Here is a 23,396-nt window from a genome sequence, read left to right as displayed (position 1 = left end):
TATGAAGCACTGGACGAGTACTCTTCTTATACTAAATGCATATTCTGATCAACAGTCTAGAACAGAAACTGTAAGAGAATCATGCTAATCATCAATGCTATTTTGGAACCTTTTCTAACATAATGAATAAAATGCAATGAATGCCAACAGTAAGAACACTTATCTATTACCAGAAGAGGATACACTGGATGAAGCAACAGTTCTTGTAGACTTTATGTTTCTATGAGAATTCTGGTTTCATTATTTCTGTATTGAGTATTTAACAAGCTTTTAAAATCTCAAAATTGCCAATATTTGCCTCAATATAAAGGTCATACTGAGTTTAAATACAAGAAAACTCTAATGAAACAGAGTGGAAAAAAAGTATTCACCATGGATAATACTGAACTACAGTTATGTTAAATCCATTATGTAGTATTATTAGAAATTCAGTTACTGTGTGATTTTATTTAATGCATTTTTCAACACGGCTATTTTACCTCCTCTCTGTGAGAGCATTGCGACTAAAATAAAGGATAATCTGATGAAGTGGATCAGGCTGTTTTTTCTCAGTATCTTCCTCTTCTTCTTCATCTTTTTTTGGAGGTGTCTGTGGTTATATAGATTTATATCAGAATATACAAATTAAGCTTCATGAGTAAGAAAAAAAAGACCGATTAAGCTTAGGAAAGGATTTAATTAATTTTGTTTTGTCCAAATTGTATTAACTTTCAGTACTCATCTTATTCAGCAGTTTACCAGAGCCTGCAACACTATTTGCCTGTATGACTAAGAAGGACTTCCAGTATCTGATTCTTTTATTCACATTTGATAGTACCATTAGAAGTTTCTCATTTGCAAGGTATTGAGAATAACACAAGTGAAAATCTTAGGGAGGCCTTATTCAGCAGAAATTATGTGTAGGTTTCCATTGGACCAGAACTGAAAGAAAGTCTCAGCTCAATTATGTTCTGGAGAATTGATTGGTAAATTGAATTATTTTTAATAATATTGTCAGATGCATCATATTCTGGCTACTATTTGCTAGATTACATTCATATATCATCTCTAGGTGACTTTGACTCAAGAAATGTAAGAACAACTCTTACTGTCAACTTCAAACATTTTTGGCAGTTTGAAGTAGCTAGCACTGACAAAAGAGCAGTTTATTACCTTCACCTTATTTGTCTTGTGACCCTTTGGTGGGGTTTGTAATTATTATAGAATTGTTGTAATCACTGTTTTGACTAAAATTTGCATTTCTTCCTTTCAAAAAAAAAAAAGCAAAAAATGAAGCAAAGACCATACAATTGTCTAGAGTATAAGAATATATTAGCTGTAATTTTGGAAGATCATACAATGTTCTATACCAGCTGGTCTTTAAAAAAAAAAAAAACTGCTAAAAAAACAACATAATTGCTTCTGCTAACTCTGAAGCATCTCCTGATGCATCTTCATGTGATCCATGGATCCATATATTCATTTTCACCGTGTTTACATATCACCAAGATAGGTCCCATAGAAGTATTTTAGACAAACTGACAACAGAGATGGAAGAGATAAAACAGCAGTTTTTCTGAATTGATGTAAGTACCAAAATGCTCAAGTTTATCAATCATTTCCATCAAGTTCACACATAAAGCAAATTTTTGCTGAATATGGCTGCATATATTTTCATCTCCTTATGATGTATCAACAATAAAATAGCAAAAATAATTTGCATCAAAGCTGAAAATGTTAAAATTAAATATTATGCACCAATGAAAATTTAAAAAAGGGGAAAAGCATCAATTGCGTCAAGCTTTAAAAAGAAGAGTAAATAAAATATAGGAACATAGGAATTACCATAATGACAAAAATAGTTGGACAGTTCCTCTAAACCATCTCTCTTCCCAAGAATGAGTATCACTATAGTTCAACTGAAGGCATAAAGCACCTTAATGCACTTCACTGTGCATCACAGGTTGAATGTCTTTTTAATCACAGCAGAAAATGAACTTATGCCCTGGGGCATAAGGATTGATATTTTAAAAATTTATGTGTATGTATACAGTACATAAAAATAAAATATAGGTTATAGATACATGAAATATACACTGAAGTGGGCACTGAAAAGATGCCCAATTATATCAGTACTTACAGCCAAATCCTGAACTAGTTTCTCCTCAAATGAATATTCCTCTGTTTCTATCCAATAGTTCTGATAGCCATGGAGGAAGAGGTTAATAGAACGGTGCCTGGGGGGGGTTGTGAAAGTGAGATCAAGAGGGGTAAAGGAACATAGTATAACAGCTCAGGTGGTTAATGATTAGTAAGGATACGTGTTTGTACAATTCTGATCCTCTGATTGGTCAGTGAAACAAAAAGTAAAACATAACTTTCAGCGACAAATCTGCACATATTTTTGAACATTCTTACGTTTTTTTTTTTTATTACACACGTATATAAAACTTTTTCTTCTGAAGGCTTTTAGAGTGCTAATACACATTGTGAGTGAAATTATGGGACTGGTGCCTTAATACAAGCATGGGAAAAGTACATACTTTAAAAGACTGAGAGCGAGTGGGTGGGATTTACTCCTACTAGATGTAATTTAGTTTACTAGATCTAGCACATAGAGACAGCAGAAGTTGGTTGTCAACAGCAAAATAATTATCAAGTGCTTTCCAGCACGTTATGTGCAGACAATCACTGCCTTCTTCCACACAAAGAAGGCAAACATCAGCTTCTTTCCTTTCAGTTGCAACTCTGGGCAGTGATAATGTGTCCTCAAAGAAGCTGCATTAAAAATATCTAAAAACTTCTCTAGAAAAAGACCAATTTTAGAAAACTCTTAGGTATATTGATTACTATTATAAAGTAGTAATTTAACTGGAAAATTTTCCACAGAAAATACAGCTCATGGCAATAAGACTACGCATAATATTGACCAAACCATCCCATAATTACATCGCATTTGAGGGAAAATCTTGTTTTGAGGTGCTCTACATGAGGTTACAAAGGTTGTTCCACAAAGCCTTTTTGTTCACTTTTATCCTGCACCGATAATTATACAAATTGATGGTATATACTATGACTTGTCTAAAGACACTGCACATAAATTCTCATTTTATGGTGACACAGATATTTAGTCAACCCTTTATACTCTCCCTCCTGCACTGGTGACATTTTATTATCAGTTTTCAAAAACTGACCAATCAGAATACACTCTGAAAATTGTACAAATTCATGTTTTATGGCAACATCAAATCATGGCTGGGAAGGAATAAGTGTGCGCATAAGGAAGAGGCTCTCCACAAGTTACATTACCGTTAACTTGAGTATAAGCCTGTCATACTGAGTTTTTTCATGTACTTTTTCCAGCCAAACACGTTGAAAGGTGCTCAGGAAGAAATTGCTAATTTTGTGTCTGAAGAAAAGCATATAGGTTTTCATTGAAGAACTAACAACAAAGGCACAAGTTAAATTCAATAAAGTAGTCAGAAAGAATGTATTTGTAAACTCTGTATGAAAAATTGCCATGTATAACTTTGCTGTATCTATGTGCATATACAGATGATAGACAATAAGACAAATAATTTACAAATTAATTTCCTTAAAAGATGAAACATAAATATGAAAATCTTAGAGAATGCATTTCTCATACAAGACACTATTTCAAAGCTGTTAACATACATTCATTAAACAGAGAATAAAGAATTAGTATTTTCTAACTTCACTGACATTTTTTCCTTGGAAAAAAAAATAAAACTACTATTTATTTTGTACCTCATAGTACTTCTCAGAAAAGGAAGTACTTGAAAAAGTTATGAAAGAAGTTAAAACATTTTTTCTATAATTTAACAAACCTGCATATCAACAAGACAGTTCAATTGCTGAAATATCCTACTGGAATTCCTAAAAACTGATACATATAAGAATGCATTTGAAGAAAAATAGATTTAAATGGGAAATTAACATTAAATTATATTGAAAGCCATATAAATCTCCAGAAAATTATCAAAAGAAAGGGATCATTATCCACTGAAGATATTAATCTTTTCTAGGATAAATTAAAGTATCGCCATAAACTGTTTGCTTACTGCCTTTTAATTTACTGCCCTTTAAATAAATCATCAATTTTAGAACTAACACTCCCAATACAAAGCTGCAACTAAACTGAGGAAATATACAAGATATCAGGAGCTGCATTTGAAACTGTGGTGCAATTCGATTAACATAGCTCTTAGAATTAATCACACCCAACTTGAAATTAGACTCCCTAGGGTTCAGATGTCTTAACAACACTATCAATTTAAATGACAGAGAGAGTTATATATGCAATAAGGTGCAAAATAGTGTGGTAGCCTTATTTTCCTGTCAGAATCCAATGATTTACCTAGAAAAATCTGTCTATAAACTAATGAATATTAAAACTTTTTTTTTCTGCACCTATCAACTGAGGAGTTTTTTCACTCTTGCCTTTTTTTGAAATGCAGATATCAAAATTAAAATTTTAATTAAAAATTAATTTAAAAAAAAACAATAAAAATTGGTTAAAATAGAGAGCTCATTTTTATAATCTGGAAGAAGAAATAATGGGACAGATTTGCCTCACATTCATACTAAAATTAGGTTTAAACTCCACCATAAAATCTACCATAAAGATTGAGAAGAACCAACCTCGTTGTTTTTTTTGTTGTTGTTGTTTTGTTTTTACAGCGAAGTTTTTAATGAAAATTACAGATACTCTAAGTTTTATATTTCAATGAGTATTATTCTGTATTTTCTTGAAAACGAAAATACAGATTCATAACACATTTTGCCCCTTGGCAAGTCTTACATCAACCTCATGAATCCTAAATATATGTTTTTTAAGACAAAAATAAAATGAATTATTTTTATCATTTAGGTGCTCATATATAATCCAAACATGTTAAGAATTATAAATCCAGAATACATTTATAAAAAAAAAACTTCACAAAATTGTTATACTGAAATATCTACCACTTCCTCTTGTTTTTTGAAGCAGAGTTCTTGAAGATAAATTACTTGATAGTTCAACCCTAATCAGTTTGGTTTCATGTTGTTTCATTTCATTTCTTTCTGTCTCCATAAAGATTGCCTAGTGGCATTGTGACAGTTTAGAGAGCTATTAGACTTTAGAACTACTATTTTCATGAAGATGTTTGCTTTTTATGGTATAACTGGCTTTTATTTGTCTTGTGCAAACCTTGCATTCTTCTCAGTATGTTAGTGGCACAGCTACAGACCTTTAGCTGACAACAAGCATGTAAATAGGCTTTATACAGGCATTTTAAAATGTAATGCAACTCTTTTGTTAAATACTTTGCAAACAATCTTTGAACAAAAATATTAAACATGAACCATGATAAAACACAAAAGTGAAGAAGCAAATTTCATTAGAAATGTGCTTAGGCTGCACCTGAATACAAAGCACATTGAAAAGAACATGGTAGTGAAAGGACAGTAATTGCTTATGGTGTTAATACATGGTTTAAATCAGTAGATGACTCCAGGCATGGGATGCACTTTATCTCAGACTTTGTGGTATCTACTTTCAACTGGAGTAATAAGCAGAGCAACACGCAAGTACAAAATCTCATTGTGCACTGCTCTGCCGCAATATCTCCTTTACTGCATATATAATTTGGATGTAATAGCTGAAGATGCAAGCTAGATGCAAGCTTCATGCAAGCTAGAGCATGGAGTGTTCATGCAATAAGAGTATTGCCATATAAAAAAAAGCTTTAAAAATATACAAACACAGGAGAATAAAGCACAACCAATCAGAGGCAAAAAAAAAAAAAAGGACAGAAACAGCAACAACATCTTAACATATTTTTCACAAATAACATGAGGAAATATAGAAAATAACGGCTGACAAAAATGAAGCATTTTGGTTTTGAAGCAGTGTAATTCCTATGGTCTTTTTCCCCTCTGGTTATTTGTCATGAGACACGTATTTTGCTACTGTGAGGAATTAGCTGATAACTACCCAACTCTTGTTTCTTAGACTCCATTACACAATCCAAACAAGTAGCAAACTTGCAGGTATACACACAAGTAATATTTCCGCTCAGAAATGTAAACAAAATTAATGAAAAATAAATCTTTCAGCCATTTACCTGGGCAGGTTGTACAATGGTGCCATTCTAAAACAAGCAACAACAGCCCTTTTGCGTTGTTTTGACAGGAGTTTATGCCAAACAGCTTTCTTTGATCTCAGCGGTTGTTCAACCTATGGGAAAATATCTTTTATTACATACTATGGAAACTCCACGTTTAATTCCAAATTTTCTTTTTAGACACTGGTTAATGTATCTAAAAAATGAGAAAATTTACAATTTGCTAACAAGTTAGAAAAGTTACAAAAACCCTACATCATCTGAAAAAAATATATATTTTTAAATACTTTGAAAAAATACTGAGGGCCTTATATACAGTGCCTCTCAGTTCATACAGGAAAGCTTGAGATACCAGAATATCTCATGGGTGGGACTCCTACATAAAACTCCATAATGATTACTTTGCCTGTTTATAACTATGCATATTTAATCATTCATGTGAACAAATTTCTGTGCTATATCACTTGTGAATGAAAAGAATTAACTTTACATGGGAAGATTATAAATGCATTTTTGTATTTAAAATAGTAGCATTTGAATGCACAGACAACTAGATTCAAAAGTTGCTATAGAATCCTCGTACAGAAATGGAAGACAGGCTAAAATCAGTAATATTAGAAGTAAATGTACATGCAAACATTTCTCCCTAAAATTCCAGAGTTTTCATCTACTGAATGTTGATGTTTTGTACGTTATACTTCATACAACTCTTTACAGTAAAGTTTTGCAAGGGCAAATACATCCTGAGATTTCCCTGAAACAAAATTGAGGCACTTCAGCACATGACATTAAAAACTTTGCATATATAGACATCTGTGTGTGTGTGTGCATGCATTGCTTTCATCTGAAAATTTTAATGACACACTCTGAATTGGAAATAATTTCTATAAGGAAAGAAACTCATTCTACTTTAAAACAAGCACAGTGTAGACATGTAACTTTATACCTGCTCCAGATGATACAGAGCAGCTGATATCCTCTGCACACGTTCCACATTTTTCTCAGGGTCAGTAGGCTCATCACTTTTCAAAATGTCTTTATACAGATTTAACTGCCATTTCACAGCTGGATCATCAGACTAAAAAGCAACATATTTCATACTAAAGCTGCTGAATGAAGATAGTGAATTTCACTACTGCCATTATTATTCTCATAGCATAATGAAGAATGTTATAGGTATTCCCACTTCATCTGTCCCTTTCAGTCCAAATTAGCATTTGCTAGCTGCTCAGAAAAAAAGACATTAGATTCTGAACTCCGTTCTCATGCAAGATTCTATTTCATGAAACCAAATAATCCACCCTGAAACTTCCTTATTGCATTTAACTCCATTAAAAATAAGGAAGCACATTTAGCACTGAGATTGGTGAAATTCTGTACTGACAGTGGAAAATCCGTTTTATGGATTTTAATCAAAGACAGCTGGAATGTCAGTAGGTGAAGAGTCACAGCCAAAGTTTTGGCTTTTTTTGCAACAGCCAAGACAAAAATATGAGAAAACACATTAGAATTACCTGTTGTGTCTAATTTAAATTTAGGTAAGCTCAAATTTATAGCAACAGGACAGCCATTTGCTACTAGAGAAAAATGAATTACTTGTATTATGTTCAAATATGGGCAATGATCTTAATTAAATATTTGTAGAACAATGAGGACTCCATTTTGGTATCACCTTTGACAATATATTCAGCATCTAAATAGTAGGAACGTACATGTGCTTGAGAAACTCTCAAGTGCCAAAATGACACATGGTTTCATTATTTCATTACAGTCACTTTAAAATGCATATTAGTAAGTACTATTTAATGGTTAGAGACAGTTAAGTTCAAAATAGGAAGCTGAAATTAGTTTAATTTTATTTTCTTCTTGGATTGAGATAATTTTAAGTAATTATAACTTTAAAACTACCATTATCTCTTTCTTTACACTTCACTGGTTCTATAGGACTTCCTGAAACTTGAAAATACCAGCCAAATCTACAAAGAAACCAGGTTTGTCACGAAAATATTATGAACAAAAATATTAAAATGACAATTTTTCTAATAGCTTTTCACTTGCTTTTTTTATGTACCACGATCATGATAAACAATTGCAATTTTCATGTTTAAAAGTGCTATCCCAGACAGATTTTGTTACCTTTTCCTGCAAATGTAAGTTGTTACGTAAATGCTCTTTGACTTCTTCATCAGTGTCCCTCTGTAGAAAGATAGAAGTGCTTCTCAGTTTTTGATTATGATTCATCTTATAAGAACATGCACAACATAAAAAATTATTGTTATAATATAAAAGTAACCTCATTGTTTTCAAAGTACGTATACTATCAGAAGAGCATGGGACAAAAGCGTTTTTAAATTGTGACCACAAAACAAGGATTAAACTTTGAAATGAATTAAAGCTAACTAATGATCTTTGAGCATTTGGTCCAAATGTATCATAGAACCATACAATGTCCTGAGTTGGAAGGCACCCATGAGAATCAAAAAATCCAACTCCTGACTCCACACAGGGCAACCTAACAGTTAAACCATCTATCTAAGAGCACCGTCCAAACACTTATTGAATACCAACATGCCTGGGACCACTTCCCTGGGGAGCTTGTTCCAGTGACTGACCATGCTCTCAGGGAAGAATCTTTTCCTAAAATCCAATCTGAACCTCCCCCATACAGCTTCATTTCATTCCCTCAGGTCCTACCACTGGTCACCAGACATATCACTGGTTAGTGCCTTCCTTTGGACACTCTCTGATAGTTTTATATCCTTATATTGTGGAGCCTAAAACTGCACACAGTACTCAAGGTGACGCCACACCCATGCTGAGTATAGTGTGACAATCACTTCTGTCGACCAGGTTAGCTAAACTGTACTTAGTGCACCCCCATAATACAGTTGGTCCTTTTGGATGCCAGGGCACAATGTTGACTAACATTGAGCTTACCATCACTCAAAAACACTTGATCCCTTTCTGTAGGATGGCACTCCAGCCATTTGTTCACTTGGCATATGTACATGTAAATGTACATTTTCACAGAATCACAGAATCGTCTAGGTTGGAAGAGACCTCCAAGATCACCCAGTCCAACCTCTGACCTAACACTAACAAGACCTCCACTAAACCATATCACTAAGGGCTACATCTAAATGTCTCTTAAAGACCTCCAGGGATGGTGACTCAACCACCTCCCTGGGCAGCCCATTCCAATGCCTAACAACCCTTTCGGTAAAGAAGTTCTTCCTAACATCCAACCTAAACCTCCCCTGGCGCAACTTCAGCCCATTCCCCCTCGTCCTGTCACCAGGCACGTGGGAGAATAGACCAACCCCCACCTCTCTACAGCCTCCTTTAAGGTACCTATAGAGAGCGATGAGGTCTCCCCTGAGCCTCCTCTTCTCCAGGCTAAACAACCCCAGCTCCCTCAGCTGCTCCTGGTAAGACTTGTTCTCCAGACCCCACACCAGCTTCGTTGCCCTTCTCTGGACTCTCTCGAGCACCTCCATGTCCTTCTTGTAGCGAGGGGCCCAAAACTGAACACAGTACTCGAGGTGCGGCCTCACCAGAGCCGAGTACAGAGGAACAATCACTTCCCTAGACCTGCTGGCCACACTGCTTCTTATACAAGCCAGGACGCTGTTGGCCTTCTTGCATTTTATACAAATGGAAAATGCCATGGAAAGGATGATAGCTGTCTGTGCACACCACTTTGTCTTGTGAAAGCACAATTAGCAGCTGTAATTGCTTACAGTACATTGACATATTTTATTATATTAACTGCTTAGATATTTATGCCTCCAAGTTGTTAATAAAGTTCTGTTTATTCTCCATTAAAAACTATTACAAATTATGCACTTACATGGCTGTATCTAGTCTTAGCCAAAGAGATGAGCTCTTGATCTCCAGGAGTACACATATTCAAGCCAATAGGAAGCATCTTTTTAAGTGCAGCTACAATCAAGGATGTTTGTATGGAGTACAAATCCCCTCTACGTTTTGACTTCTTTCTTTCTTGATCTTGTCCTCCAGACTGTAATAAAAATATTTAAATTAAATAAATAATACAAAGGTAAATGACTGTAATTATTCTCCTACCACATACTCTTCCAACACATTCTTCTCCTAGCGGTCCAAGAAAACTATGTTCCTAATGTAGTACATAATTAATTAAAAATGCTACATTAGAGGAGAGGTGTACAGTCTTGAGTGGGAAATTACAGGAATATTTTTGGTGTGCTCCAATGATGAAACTGCAGTAACAGTAATATTTTAATTGCAGTAAAATAGTTTTGGATGCATTCATACATATAAATCTAGCTATATTTTCTGGATCTTACCTCTCAAATCAGAAACAGCTATAGAGTTAAAAGCTATGTCAGTCTCAGGGGATGGTATTAGTTTGCAACGTTACAGAGTCAAATTCAGGATGTTTACATTTTTTTTAGAAACTTTCATGAAGATACAGCCATCCACAGTTTCAATGAATGAATATTGTCTGATTTACCTCACCTAAGAAATAACAGTACCTAAAATACTTTGATTGGTTGTAATAACATGCCAATGAACCAATGCCTCTGGGAAAAGCACTGTCCTTTGGCTTTGGCTAATGTAAGTAAATCTGGAATGAAAAATTAATCCGTTTACAGCTTTGGAGATTGTGAACAATAGGAAAACGAAAACAAAAAAGACAGGAATAAACAGAACAACAAAATAACATTGTCCTATCTTCAATAGACAGTGTACAATGGTATTTCACGCAACTTTTAATTTATGAGACAGCAAACCAAAACCTTTAGAACAGATCCATATATTTAATGAACATATGGTAAACACCAACAACATAAAAATAGCCCAGTTCTGAATTCTGTACCTAGATTAAACTCCTACTACAAGTAAGGGAGTTTTGCCTAAGACAAGATTTCAGGACTAGGCCTAGAAGCTTATAAAACACTACTGAACAGCAAATGCTTGCATTTAACCCTCCACATCCTTTTCCCTCTGTCGATTAAATTTTACTGACTACTCTTTGTATAATATATTGTGTAGTTCCACATAAGGATACAGCGGAATCCATTGCAATCCATAGTTACCAATTATTACCACACTATTATCACATAACTGAAAGGAAAAAAATGGTAGCTATACATAATCCAGTAGATGGGAAATTTTGGCAGATTCTGTCTTCTAGATGGTGAATCTCTGTGTATACAGCTGGTGTTGAAATCATTTTGCAGGTCAGAGGGAACACACAAGGGATGTGGCTTCCTTTCTTAAGGAACTAGCAATTGCAAGAGAGTACTTTGCCTCAAAGCTTTGCTTTTGGAAGTGCCTTAGAAATAGCAATGATGTAATGACTATAATAATGATATTATTTGTACTCTACATTGACAGCAGACAAACAAATCCCACAATGTATCACTATATTCCAGTGGCGTCACTATGCATATTAAATAAGGAATACCAACATATATACATAGATCTATTAAAAAAAATAAAAATAAAAGGAAGAAGAGAGAGACTTTTACTTTTCTGCATCTTTATGCCTAGGGACATTTTACACATCCAATTTTTTTTTTTAAATTTTCATTTCAGATTAATAACTAGGTGAACATAACACCTGAACGTTTTTAAAACATGAAAAGAAGATTCATTCTGCCTTTGCCATCATATTCTGCTGTCTATTAATTTGCAACTCTCGTGGATAAATGTGTAAGTAGAGTCACAGACAGAAACCTAAAAACCAATAATATTATGTCTCTTTACGTTCTAATAGGTAACTATATAAGTGAACAAAATACCTTAATTTCAACGTAAAGAGTTTTAAATTGGGTATATTTTCCCCTAAAGAATTAGCTGTGCTAAAAGAACCTCAGCAAGAAGAATGATATATTCTGATCGCCTAACAATGATCTTATTGCCTAAGGATTTGAACACACAAGCTGAAATTTCTTCAAACAAATATATATAGAAAAAGAATTACAGATTTTCCATTAGATTGATAATAATTGAATATATAATCAAAAAGTAGAATATTTATATTGAAAAAATATAAGGAATATTTATATTAAATATAGCTAAAACAGGTTAAGATAATGGAATTAATATTTTTCCAACCCTCCTTAGATAAACCATTCTATCAGACCATCATGAGAGCGTTCATTAAACCCTACTCTATATACCTGGGTAAGTTTGAAAATAGCAAGGCTTGAAGTCAGATCTATTTAAAAAGTGAGCAGTTGTGGTATCTTATGCTTCCAGTTTAATTAATTACAAACTCTTCACACCATCATCATACTTCTCAGGGCACAGGGTGAAGGGACAGATGAAATGGAAAACCATGAAAATGGATCCCAAGGGATCCCAAGGGATCCATTTTGCTTTTCATTCTGTATCATCAATGAAGAACACACCATAGGCTGAAAAGTATTTATCTCTATTATCTCTATTATGAATTATTATTAAAATAATACGAATGATGGAAAGGAAGATGAACTACGGTTCACTGGAGACTAAGGAAGCCTTGAATACATTAAATGTATAAAAGAAACAAGGACTATTCAAAACTGTCCTCACATCTCACATGATTAGGAAGGACCCATTTTAATTTTGGAAAAAGGTAGTAGTTGAACTCTGTATCTAATTTGAACTTCTTCATTTTAACACAATCTTCCATTCATCTACAGACAGGATACAAGCTATAACACTTTTTCCCATTTATTCTTCTTGAATATCATAAACCAGATATGTTTCTGATGACTCTACTTAGGCATCATTTTTACAATGTCTGCTACAATATATTAGCAAAAAATACCCCAGAATGCAGAAAGACAGCAGAGGGGGAATGCACATCTAAAATAATTACAAAATACAACTTTATTACATTTTTACATTAAAACAACATGTGGGTGTGCTAACGCGAATTTCAGCCGCTCTGCTCAAATGCTGCCACTTTAACTCAGAGAAAATTTATAGTATTTGGGACTTGGGCCTTCACTTTGTGACGCCACTGCTATGATCAATGGAAAGAATGCTTGGAGCCTGATCATTTCTAAAGATAAAACAAAAACACATCATGCATTTTGACCTGTACCTTTACTTGCATGGCCTGTATGAAAGAAAAATAAAGGGAAAAACATAAGTAAAAGAGATGAAAAGATGGTAACTTTACAAGTTAGTAATAAACTTACTCAGCTCTATCAGGACAGTAAATATTGTAAGTTTGTAGCTAAAACAATAAACTGTGAGTGTATAATTGAGACCTTAGTGAAATAATTTTTATCCAGCTTAATCCTTATTAAATGATTGTACTTCTAAATTTATCTGCTGCTATTCAGCATGATATAATACATCACTATTCAGTGCTTCAGCATGTAAGGAAGTATATCTAATAAGTAAACACATCAATATACTAATTACTGAAACTTTCCCCAGTATTGTTAAAAGGAACAAGGTGTTTGGAATTCTGGATAAACCAATAATGAAAAATATTCCAACAATATAACCCTTCCTACCCCCAACCCTAAATATCAATGAGAAAAAAAATGCTTAGAAATAGAAAACAAAATCAAGACACCACCAAGAAGATGGAACATTTCACTTATAGCTGTATTTTCCCATTGTCTAACACGTTACTGTCTTGTACACAGTCTGAGAGAAAACTTGAGTTAAGCTCATATCTCCCAGCAGTACCCATTTTGAGAACACTATTATAAACTCAGCTGTAACTCACACATACAGTTTTATTTACCTCTTTATTATGTTAATACCATACATACATACACATAAATGAACATGTATTCATAGCCAAAGCTAGGTTATGATTGTGTCATGTAATATCAAAAAGATAACAAGACTATGTTGCTACAGTGAAACAGCACAAAAGTTTAAGCATTACTTAAGGGAATCCTTGACTGAGCATGGGAAAATACTGTAGAAATCTGTTGATTAAAAACAAAGAGAAAAACGCATAAAAACAAACTCTACCCCCTGCTTTCCATGATTTCTCTCATTCTAACTTTGCTTTCTTGTGATACTCGAAGTAGTCTATAATGTTTGCTTTTTGGCCTCAAACTTTGAAGCCAAGCTACTATTAAAATGTTTCTATATCCTACGATAATTATGTCACATAGTAAAGACCTTCTGTAAATCAAAAAAGAATGACAGACTAATAACCAAATAAGTGGTAAGTACCTTAGAATCTTCAATACCGTACTTAGACAAATAATACATTTTAACTGAAAATGTGTGAAATATGTAGATGCTGCACAGACATGGTTCAGTAGATACACGTTAAAGGTAAGTAAAGGCAAGTAAATGCTAATTCCATTTCATTTATTAAAAATGACCATAAAAGTAATCCATTCATAATTTACCATAATATAAGTAAAGGAAATATATTCTATGCAATTGAAATGTTCAATGTTGAGATCTAAAATTCTTGCAGAAAATATTAATATAAAATCCTCAAATAACCATAAATTTGCAAATAATATGTATAACGTATTACAGATGGGCACAAATCATAATGCTGTTTTGTAATACAAACTTGATTTTTTGACTGCCTCAGGCTTCTATAATAGGCCTATACAGATGCTTTTTAAAAATAGATATAAAATTGTATTAATGAATGCCAGTCATATTAAACTTCAGTAGGATATACAAGTGTTTAGCAACTGAGGTTATATATCCAACCACACCTTCATTTAGATTCCAAAGATTACACAGAAAAATTGCCCACATATGTATTACACATTTATTACGTACATGTTAATGTCTACATTTAGACTTTTATACCAATTAACCGTAAAACAATAGGGAATTATTACATTCTAATAAAAATACTATTTTATCAACAAACCTATGAAGGATTCAAAAACAACAAATACAGGATGAAAAGAACATGTTTAATTTCTCCATTTCAACTGCCATCACAAATCTCTTATTTCAATGCAATCTAAGTTACCAGTCTCTCTCGCACTAAAAGTTCTCTAACTTACCATTCCCCTCCGAGCACTCTGCTGCCATTTTTTTAGAAAAGAAAAATTAAAAAACTTTCTCAGCTGTTATTATATTTATTTGAGAATATATTAACAAAGTTAATATTGTATAATCAAAACACAATGGGTACTATATCTTTTTTTTATTTATTTATTGTAACAGTGAATCATTTGTCACCATTGATATCAGCTACAGAAAAATAACGTAACCCTAAATCTTCATCCTCAGCACAACTTTTTCTGCATTTGGCATATAAAGATACAGAACCTCCCATGATATATCAGACATTACACATTACCACCATCACAGCATCCTAGATCTTTGGAAAGCTGGTAGTCTCTGCTATAAAGTAGGCAGTTGCCTAAAGCAGCCTGGGATCAGCATAGGGCCCTTCGCCTTTAAATAGAACTGTTCGTGTTGGACTCACTGTTAATGGCCAGTGTTCACTTTCACATTTATTTATATGTTCTCATGCTGGGTAAATACTGTATATAATTGCTTTCATTAAACATAATGTGAATAAAGGAGAACTCATAATAAAGAGGAAAGTGCTAGTTATTCTTCTGTCGTACTGTCATTTCTGAGCTAAATGTTAATACTAAAGCAAGAAATTATAAAAATATTGTTCCCTAACATAATGTGCATTACTGATTACTCCATTAATATATAAATAAGTAACAAACCTCATAGTAAATTCTGAAATTCTGTTACTTAGATAATTTCTTGTTCATTCTAAACTATGCAGTCTTAAAAAAAAATCAGATATAAATGCATGCTTTAATGAACACACTGGGGTTTAAGAGCACTTATATGATATATTATAAAATGTTATAAATTTCCTGATTAGAAACAATATATAGAGAACCAATACAACACTTCTAAACGATGCCTCATGTATTGTATCATGGCATTTGAGTCCTGAAAAATGGCCTAAATGATCAGCTGTTCTGCAATCACTATTGCAGATATGGTACCAGGTTAACAAAACATTCAGTCATTAACAACAGTCTTTTATTTCTGTTCCTATATTAGCAATAACCATGCACAACATCCTTGAATGTTATGATTTTGCATTAGTATGCTTACAAAAAATTATACGTATATAAAAAGATTTATGATCTCAGTGTATTGTATGGCCATATGAAGAAAAGCACATTACATATGCATCTACATCTATGTTATATATAAAAATATATTAGTTAAAATATATATAACAGGTATTTGGAAATCTAATTTTAAAACTAAACCCTTTCAAATTTGGGTTATATAAATTCTTGATGCTGAATCCCTGTGATTTTATCTAAATCAGAGCAGTATGAGGCTATCCTTTTTTTGGTGAAGATTTGTTTTGTCATTCCTGCCATGCCATCTTTTACTAAAATATGACACTAACAGTTTACCCCATCTTTTCAATACTGCAGAGAGATACAATTCAGATAAAATATGAATTATCTGATTCTAATCTACCATGATCTGAAAAAAAAAATAAGAAAAAGAAAGAAAAGATTGATTTATTGGCTCCTGAGACCAATTCTAACGCACAAATTTCAAAATCTATGTATTATATGTATGTGTAGCAATTGCCATATGATAAAGTATAGAGATTTCTGTTAGACTGTGTTAGCATGTAATTAACCATCACATAACGTGCATTATGTCCACTAATCATCTCACTAATGAGGATTATACAAACACTTCAATACTATCATTAAATTTCAAAGAGCTGTATCTTGAAAAAAAGAAAATGCACTAAAAAATTCCTTTTCAGAATTTTCTATATAGTTTGAACTGCTGTTCAGTATCAGTCATGAACTAATGATGAGCAGAAAATCCACTATTTTTACTTGTAAACTTTCCAGTAATATGATTTGGCTAAACCAAGTTTCAAAACAAAAACTTAGAAAAGAAGCAAATGTTTTTCAAGAGAATTAAAAAAATGTAATGAGACATTTTTTCTGACTCTCTATTGTATAAAGTTGGGCTTACTGTAGCTAAGTTACAGACAAAATCAAAATACAGTGAAATACAAAACAACAAACCCCACCTCTTCTTGAAGCATTTCTAAACAGGATTTCTCAAAACACATTATAAATATAAATGATTTTTTTTCCTATATTTACCAACACTACCTTGGAATTATATTTCATCTGACTTGTGGATCTTGTTATGAGCAAGGCAGTCTTCCTCAGCTAATGTCAAAGGACACAATGACATTTTCTCTATTATGCAGGTAACAAATGTATTTTCCAGCCATCATGTCAGCATCTTGTCATATTGAAAATGAGTAAAAAAAAGAACTGAATGTGGTCATTAATAAGAAATGAGAAAAACAGTGCACATATGGCACACTATGCGTATGAATAAAGAGAGATATGCAAATGCAGCATTACTCCGTCAAAGCTGAACAATACCGACATTCACAAGAAAAAGAGCAGGTGGACTTACTGTCACTTATTTTTACAAAATATTCTACCTGATTTGTTTTTTAAAGGACCAACAAGCTATATTACATATTACGACCCATGTTCTCTTTTATATGTAACTTCTTCAAATCAAGACCCATGTTTTAATCTCATGTCTTTGAAAATTTAACACACTTATTAACTAACTCAAAGGTACATAGTCTATATTGTGCATAGTTGTTTCCATGCCTGTCATCAAGAAGCAACATTATTTTTTGTTTCTTCTATCAGCAGAGCAGCAGCAATCTGAGTAGATTTTCAGAGCCTTCTTACAAAGTATTAAACACATCTGAAGATTTAATTGATCCAAATATTTTTATTAACTTACTTTAGACATCTTGCTTTTGGTATCTCCTGTTAAAAATGCCAAGTTGTTGATTTCATTCTGAATCACAAAATTTTGTTCTTCTCTTTTGAAATTCTAAAAACAACCAACAAAAAAATCACAAACTATTTAATTCATCTGCATGTACCACACCTATATTTACAGATGGAATGAAATGGAGAAAAAAGTATACATCTTATCTTACATGTGATTTACACCACAGGATAAACACTTCAGCTACCATTCGGAAGAGTTCATCAGAGTCTGCATCTGGTTTCTTTAGCCAATTGGCTCTGGTTAAAAATAAAAAAAAGACATTTTAAATAAGACACCTGAATATAGATATTGGTCTCTTTAATGGATTGGGTTACGTTTGTGTAGTTAGTCTTGGAACTTAACAACAGTCACTTCAATTTTCCATGACCATGGCTACAGAGGCCATTTTTTATGGCAGTTTAACTTGTCTCCAACAAAATTCCTTATTCTTGGTTACTTATTTTTGCCTGTCACCCTTCCCCATGGTGACAATGTGTTTTTGTGCCTTCCATGAATTGGACCAGAAAACAAACCTAGCTGAAAAACAGAACTGGTTACTTATTTTTGCCTGTCACCCTTCCCCATGGTGACAATGTATTTTTGTGCCTTCCATGAATTGGACCAGAAAACAAACCTAGCTGAAAAACAGAACTCATTCACTGAGTTTTTCTCTTCTTTTTTTCTTTTTTCCTTTTCTTTCCATAACAAAACCTTTTCCTTTCTTTTTTCTTTTCTTTTTTTTTTTTTTTAAAGAAAATCATTGTGTTGATCCAAAGAAGAACACTAATGGGAAGAGGATGAAGAGTAAAAGGAGTTTAATGAGCGGGTAGAGCTGTAAGGAGTGACTGCTTTAATTGGTTTATTTTTGTAATGCAGGAACTAATACAACTTCAGTCTGTCTGCACAAGGATCATCAGTAAACTTGGGCAAATGAACTAACAGATGCAGTTCTCTTAAATATCGCTAAATTAAAATGCACTAATATGCCCATACATAAAGTGGGCATAGAATCATAGAATTATTAAGATTGGAAAAGACCTCCAAGATCATCTGGTCCAACCATCTCCTACCACCAATATCACCCACTAAACCATGTCCCTAAGCACCACCTCCAGCCTTTCCTTAACACCCCCAGGGACGGTGACTCCACCATCTGCCTGGGCAACCCATTCCAATGCCTGACTGGTCTTTGCGAGAAGAAATGTCTCCTAATTCCCAACCTCAACTTCCCCTGGTGCAGCTTGAGGCCATTCCCTCTAGTCCTATCACTGGTTACCTGTGAGAAGAGGCGATCCCCAGCTCCCCACACCTTCCTTTCAGGTAGCTGTAGAGAGCAATGAGGTCTCCCCTGAGCCTCCTCTTCTCCAGACTAAATGACACCAGTTCCCTCAGCCGCTCCTCACAGGACTTGTGTTCCAGGCCCTTCACAAGCTTTGTAGCCCTTCTCTGGACATGTTCCAGGGCCTCAATGCCCTTCTTGTACTGAGAGGCCCAAAACTGAACACGGTACTCGAGGTGCGGCCTCACCGGAGCAGAGTACAAGAGGACGATCACCTCCCTGGGCCTTCTGGCTACACTATTTCTGATATAAGCCAGGATGCCACCTGGGCACATTGCCAGCTCATGTTCAGGTATCTGACAGCCACCATGAAAGGAATTGTAACATTTTAATTTAATCGTCATTAACTCCATCCCTGTAGTTGGACTTCTGTACAGCTTAGTGAAGTCTGTGTTTTTAAAAATTAAGTGTTCTCCTGCCAACAAGATCTGATTTAGTAAAGCCTAGTGCATCTAGAAAGAGTAAATTGGTTCACAGCATAAATGAACATGCATGCAATGAAAATGCTCTTAGCTATCCTGTTATGTACTAGCACCTAGAAAAATTTAAGTGGACACTGACTGTGTATATTAGAACAGTGTTGTTAAGAATAGCATTAAAATACTGTAGATACTTAGATACTATAGATACTTCAAATACTCTTCTGAAGAGGATCTCAGGAGTGTGGTCTGGGGCAAAGGAAAAGGAAAGCGTAGGCACGGAATAATCCTTAAGTAAACTGTTGAGTAGAAAATCTTCTGGTTATTCCAAAGGCAATACAATATTGTTCAAACATTTTTATCTCCTTCTTAAAGAAATGCAAAAAGAGAAGATAAATATTTTTGTAGTATTAACTACATATATAGTGATTCAATTGAGGCAAAATAGCTTTTCACCCCTTCATTAGTTAAGAGTTTTAGCCATTTTTTAATTTTCAAAAGGTATACTCCTGTGTAATGACATTGGGCTGCTGTAATACACATGAAAACTCTGGTCAGGATATGAGTTCTCCACAGTAACACTGCAGTTATAATACAACCAAATAAGCCAAAATGCTTGTGAGAAAAAGATGTGAATTCAACATAACCCATCCTGTAAATTAAGAATCTTAAACTACTCAGGATCTGAATTCAGAAAAACATGAAATGCATTATTTTCTTCCTGATTATCTGATCACTGATTCGAAGTAAATTAACCAATAAATATGAGTTTAATTATTATTTACCTGTTGTTGTCTACATAACGTATCAACATTGGATAGAAGGCATAGAGGTCTCTACAAAGAACAGCAAATTCATCGAGAATGAGTAGCTCAGCTTCCTGGGTGTCAGTTTTACTGTCTGCTTTCAGTTGCTCCTCTTCCATCACAATCTTTATAGCTTTCTTCTTCAATTTCTCCAGTGTTGGAATAAAGTGAGTTTTCAGCAGATCTGGTCTGGCTTTGCTGATGATAGGCTGAGCATAAACTACACATAAAAATACATATGACCTTACGATTAATACACAATTGATACTTTTAATTGTATTAATATGAATCCTCTGTGGTTATAGAAAACAAAGGTCATAGCACTCCACGTATTTCTGGAGCACCATAAAACTATTAATTATACTATGATTATAGCTTTCTCAACCATGTATATTGAGAGGTTAAAAGCCAGTTACTGGGAATTCAGATTATATGTATTTCAGTATTATGTCATAGAGTATCCCAGGTTGGAAAGGCACCAGCAAGGATCATTGAGTCTGACTCCTGGATCCATACAGGAACATCCAAAAATAAAACCTTACTACTGAGAGCACTGTCCAAACAATTCTTGAATTCTGACAGGCTTGCTTTCGTGACCACTTCCCTGGGGAGCCTGTTCCAATGCCTGACCACCCTTCCTGTGAAACACCTTTTCTAACATCCAACCTGAACCTTCCCTGTCACAGCTCCATGCCATTCTCATTCCTTCAGGTCCTGTTGCAGTCACCAGACAGCAGATATCAGTGCCTGCCCTTCCACTACCCCTCATGAGGAAGCTGTAAGGCCACCATGAGGGCTCCTTCTTTTGACACTCTCTAATAGATTTTCATGTGTCTCTAACCTTGTTGGAATCTCAATAAAATAAGGATTGAGTCACTCAGTCATCAAAAAACAGCTTTTTGGGAGGTTTCTTTTCTGTTTTTGTTTGTTTGGTTGTTTTTTAATACAATGTTTAAAATAGTCAGAAGGCAGTGTTCTAGAAAAATTTGTCTTTTGACTTCAGCAAGCTAACATAGAGAGAATGAATGACTCATTCAAGATCATAGTTCTGTGTTGTGGAAACATTAGTAAGATAATGCAGACCACCTAAGTCAAAAATCCTTTCAACAACCACACTAGTACATTATCCACTTTTGATTAGCAGTGTCTACAAAACTGGAAGCACTGGTCTCCATAATTAAGCAATGAACTTCTTACTAAATTTTAACGGAATTCTTAATATTAGCTTAAGACCTTTCAGTATGTACAATAATTCTCAAAACCCAGTACTGATATAGCATTACAATTTAGCAGGAAAAGTCTATTTTTATATAGATTTTCTTGACTCACCATATGGCATACTATATTCCTACCCTAAGATGAATGCTAACATTTGTATACAGTAGATTCTTTCAGCTAGCTGTCTGCTAAATCTTACAGGACATTTTGAGAATTTTTCTCATCATTTAGTATTTGACAAAGCAACTACTTCTGAATGCTAGTTACTACTTTTTTCTTTTTCTTCACCGTATATCATTTTTTCCCTTTGTCTTGATACTTTACGAACAAAAATCACAGTATTTATACACTCTACTGCAATGCCCAATTCTTTGGTGTCTTGAGACTTAATGGTATTTACAACTCCAGATTAAGTACTAAGGCTTTTATGTAGTGTATAGGGAAGATAAGATTTTCAAAATCCATTCTGTTGTATAGAAAGCTCTCTGCTTACAGTGATACTATGGTGCACACACAAAAATAATAACAAACTTTAAAAAAGAAAGACAATCTCTTATTGTTCTTTATCTGCTTTTTACCTGACCTTCTTCCTGCTGCTTTTAATTAAAAAAATATTGTATCACTGGGTAATATGGTAAATTGTAGCATAGGAATTAAATATTATTAGATACAACTACTCTCTAAAAATATTTACAGTACCTGCAATTCTCTTCATCCAAGATGCTTCATCTATTCCCAGATTGTTGTTAATGATTTTCAGAATGTTTCCCAGAATGATGCTTAGATGTTCAGATGTTATCATTGTACAGAAAGGCCCAGCACTTTCAGGAACACTCTCGGACCCTCGTTCCCACCAGTAGGACAAATAGTTGCATAGCATGGGTAAGATAACCTCAATTACATGAGGCATTTCAGTATACCTTGCTCCAGACTCTGCTAAATCATTAATTTCCTTTATTAGTCCATCCAACTGGGGGATCTCTGGACACATCTCCTCTACTGTATCAGGCATACCTAAAACTGCAGGTAGAATAGAAAAGGGTAAAAACCAAAAAGATTAATTAACAAAATACAGGAGATCATCTACATTTAAACCTAAAAAATACAAACAACATTTTCACTGTTTTTTTTTTCTTGTCACCATCTTGGACAGACATAAACAATAAGACTTTGGGACATACAAGGGTCTCTTATCTAATAAGTTATGTCTTTCTGATGATGTGCATATAGCACTGATGTAGACAATAGCAGCCTCACACATATAGTGTCCTGCAGTTTTCTGCTAACCAGCCCAGCTATGTAGAAGTGAAAAACTGAGAACTTGTATCAATATTAGAAAAACAATGGCCATAGTTTTCACAATCATTCACAACTTTCATGTTCACCAGCAAAAAAATCAAATCCATTTCAGGGTACAAACGGGCTTTTAGTAATATTGTGACCAGCTCAAGGTTATGGGTAAGACTAAAACTTAAGTGTACTTTGTTTACAAACTCAGCAAATCTACCCCCCATATGAGATAGATAAGAGTCTGTCAAGAATAAGTGAAATAGAAGCATGTGAAGAAAAATTGTGTAGAAGGACTTCTGCTCCCTTGATTAAAGTTTCATAGAATCAGTCAAATACTGCCAGGAGCTCCCTATATTGAACTGCATTAGAGTACTAGTAAGACAACCAGGTAGCATAGATATTTTTT

The 23,396-nt window shown here is 34.0% G+C and overlaps 1 protein-coding gene across 3 annotated transcripts in view; it reads right to left on the bottom strand.

Annotated features, from left to right (window-relative positions):
* The window catches only part of RYR3 (ryanodine receptor 3), a 243,301-nt gene that overhangs the window by 30,609 nt on the left and 189,296 nt on the right, over nt 1–23,396 (bottom strand). For all 3 annotated transcript variants that reach the window (XM_083839378.1, XM_083839379.1, XM_083839380.1), the window contains 12 exons: nt 22,400–22,720; nt 20,462–20,702; nt 18,088–18,175; nt 17,886–17,978; nt 15,095–15,115; nt 13,189–13,203; nt 9,958–10,128; nt 8,244–8,303; nt 7,054–7,185; nt 6,108–6,220; nt 3,289–3,388; nt 480–589 (listed from right to left, as the gene is read on the bottom strand). In XM_083839378.1, coding sequence (XP_083695504.1) covers nt 480–589; nt 3,289–3,388; nt 6,108–6,220; nt 7,054–7,185; nt 8,244–8,303; nt 9,958–10,128; nt 13,189–13,203; nt 15,095–15,115; nt 17,886–17,978; nt 18,088–18,175; nt 20,462–20,702; nt 22,400–22,720 — 1,465 coding nt within the window. The remainder of the gene's footprint in view (nt 1–479; nt 590–3,288; nt 3,389–6,107; nt 6,221–7,053; nt 7,186–8,243; nt 8,304–9,957; nt 10,129–13,188; nt 13,204–15,094; nt 15,116–17,885; nt 17,979–18,087; nt 18,176–20,461; nt 20,703–22,399; nt 22,721–23,396) is intronic.

Source organism: Anser anser (assembly GCF_964211835.1).
Source record: "Anser anser genome assembly, chromosome: 5".
NCBI classification, from domain to species: domain Eukaryota; kingdom Metazoa; phylum Chordata; class Aves; order Anseriformes; family Anatidae; genus Anser; species Anser anser.
This window is presented reverse-complemented; position numbering and strand designations above follow the sequence as displayed.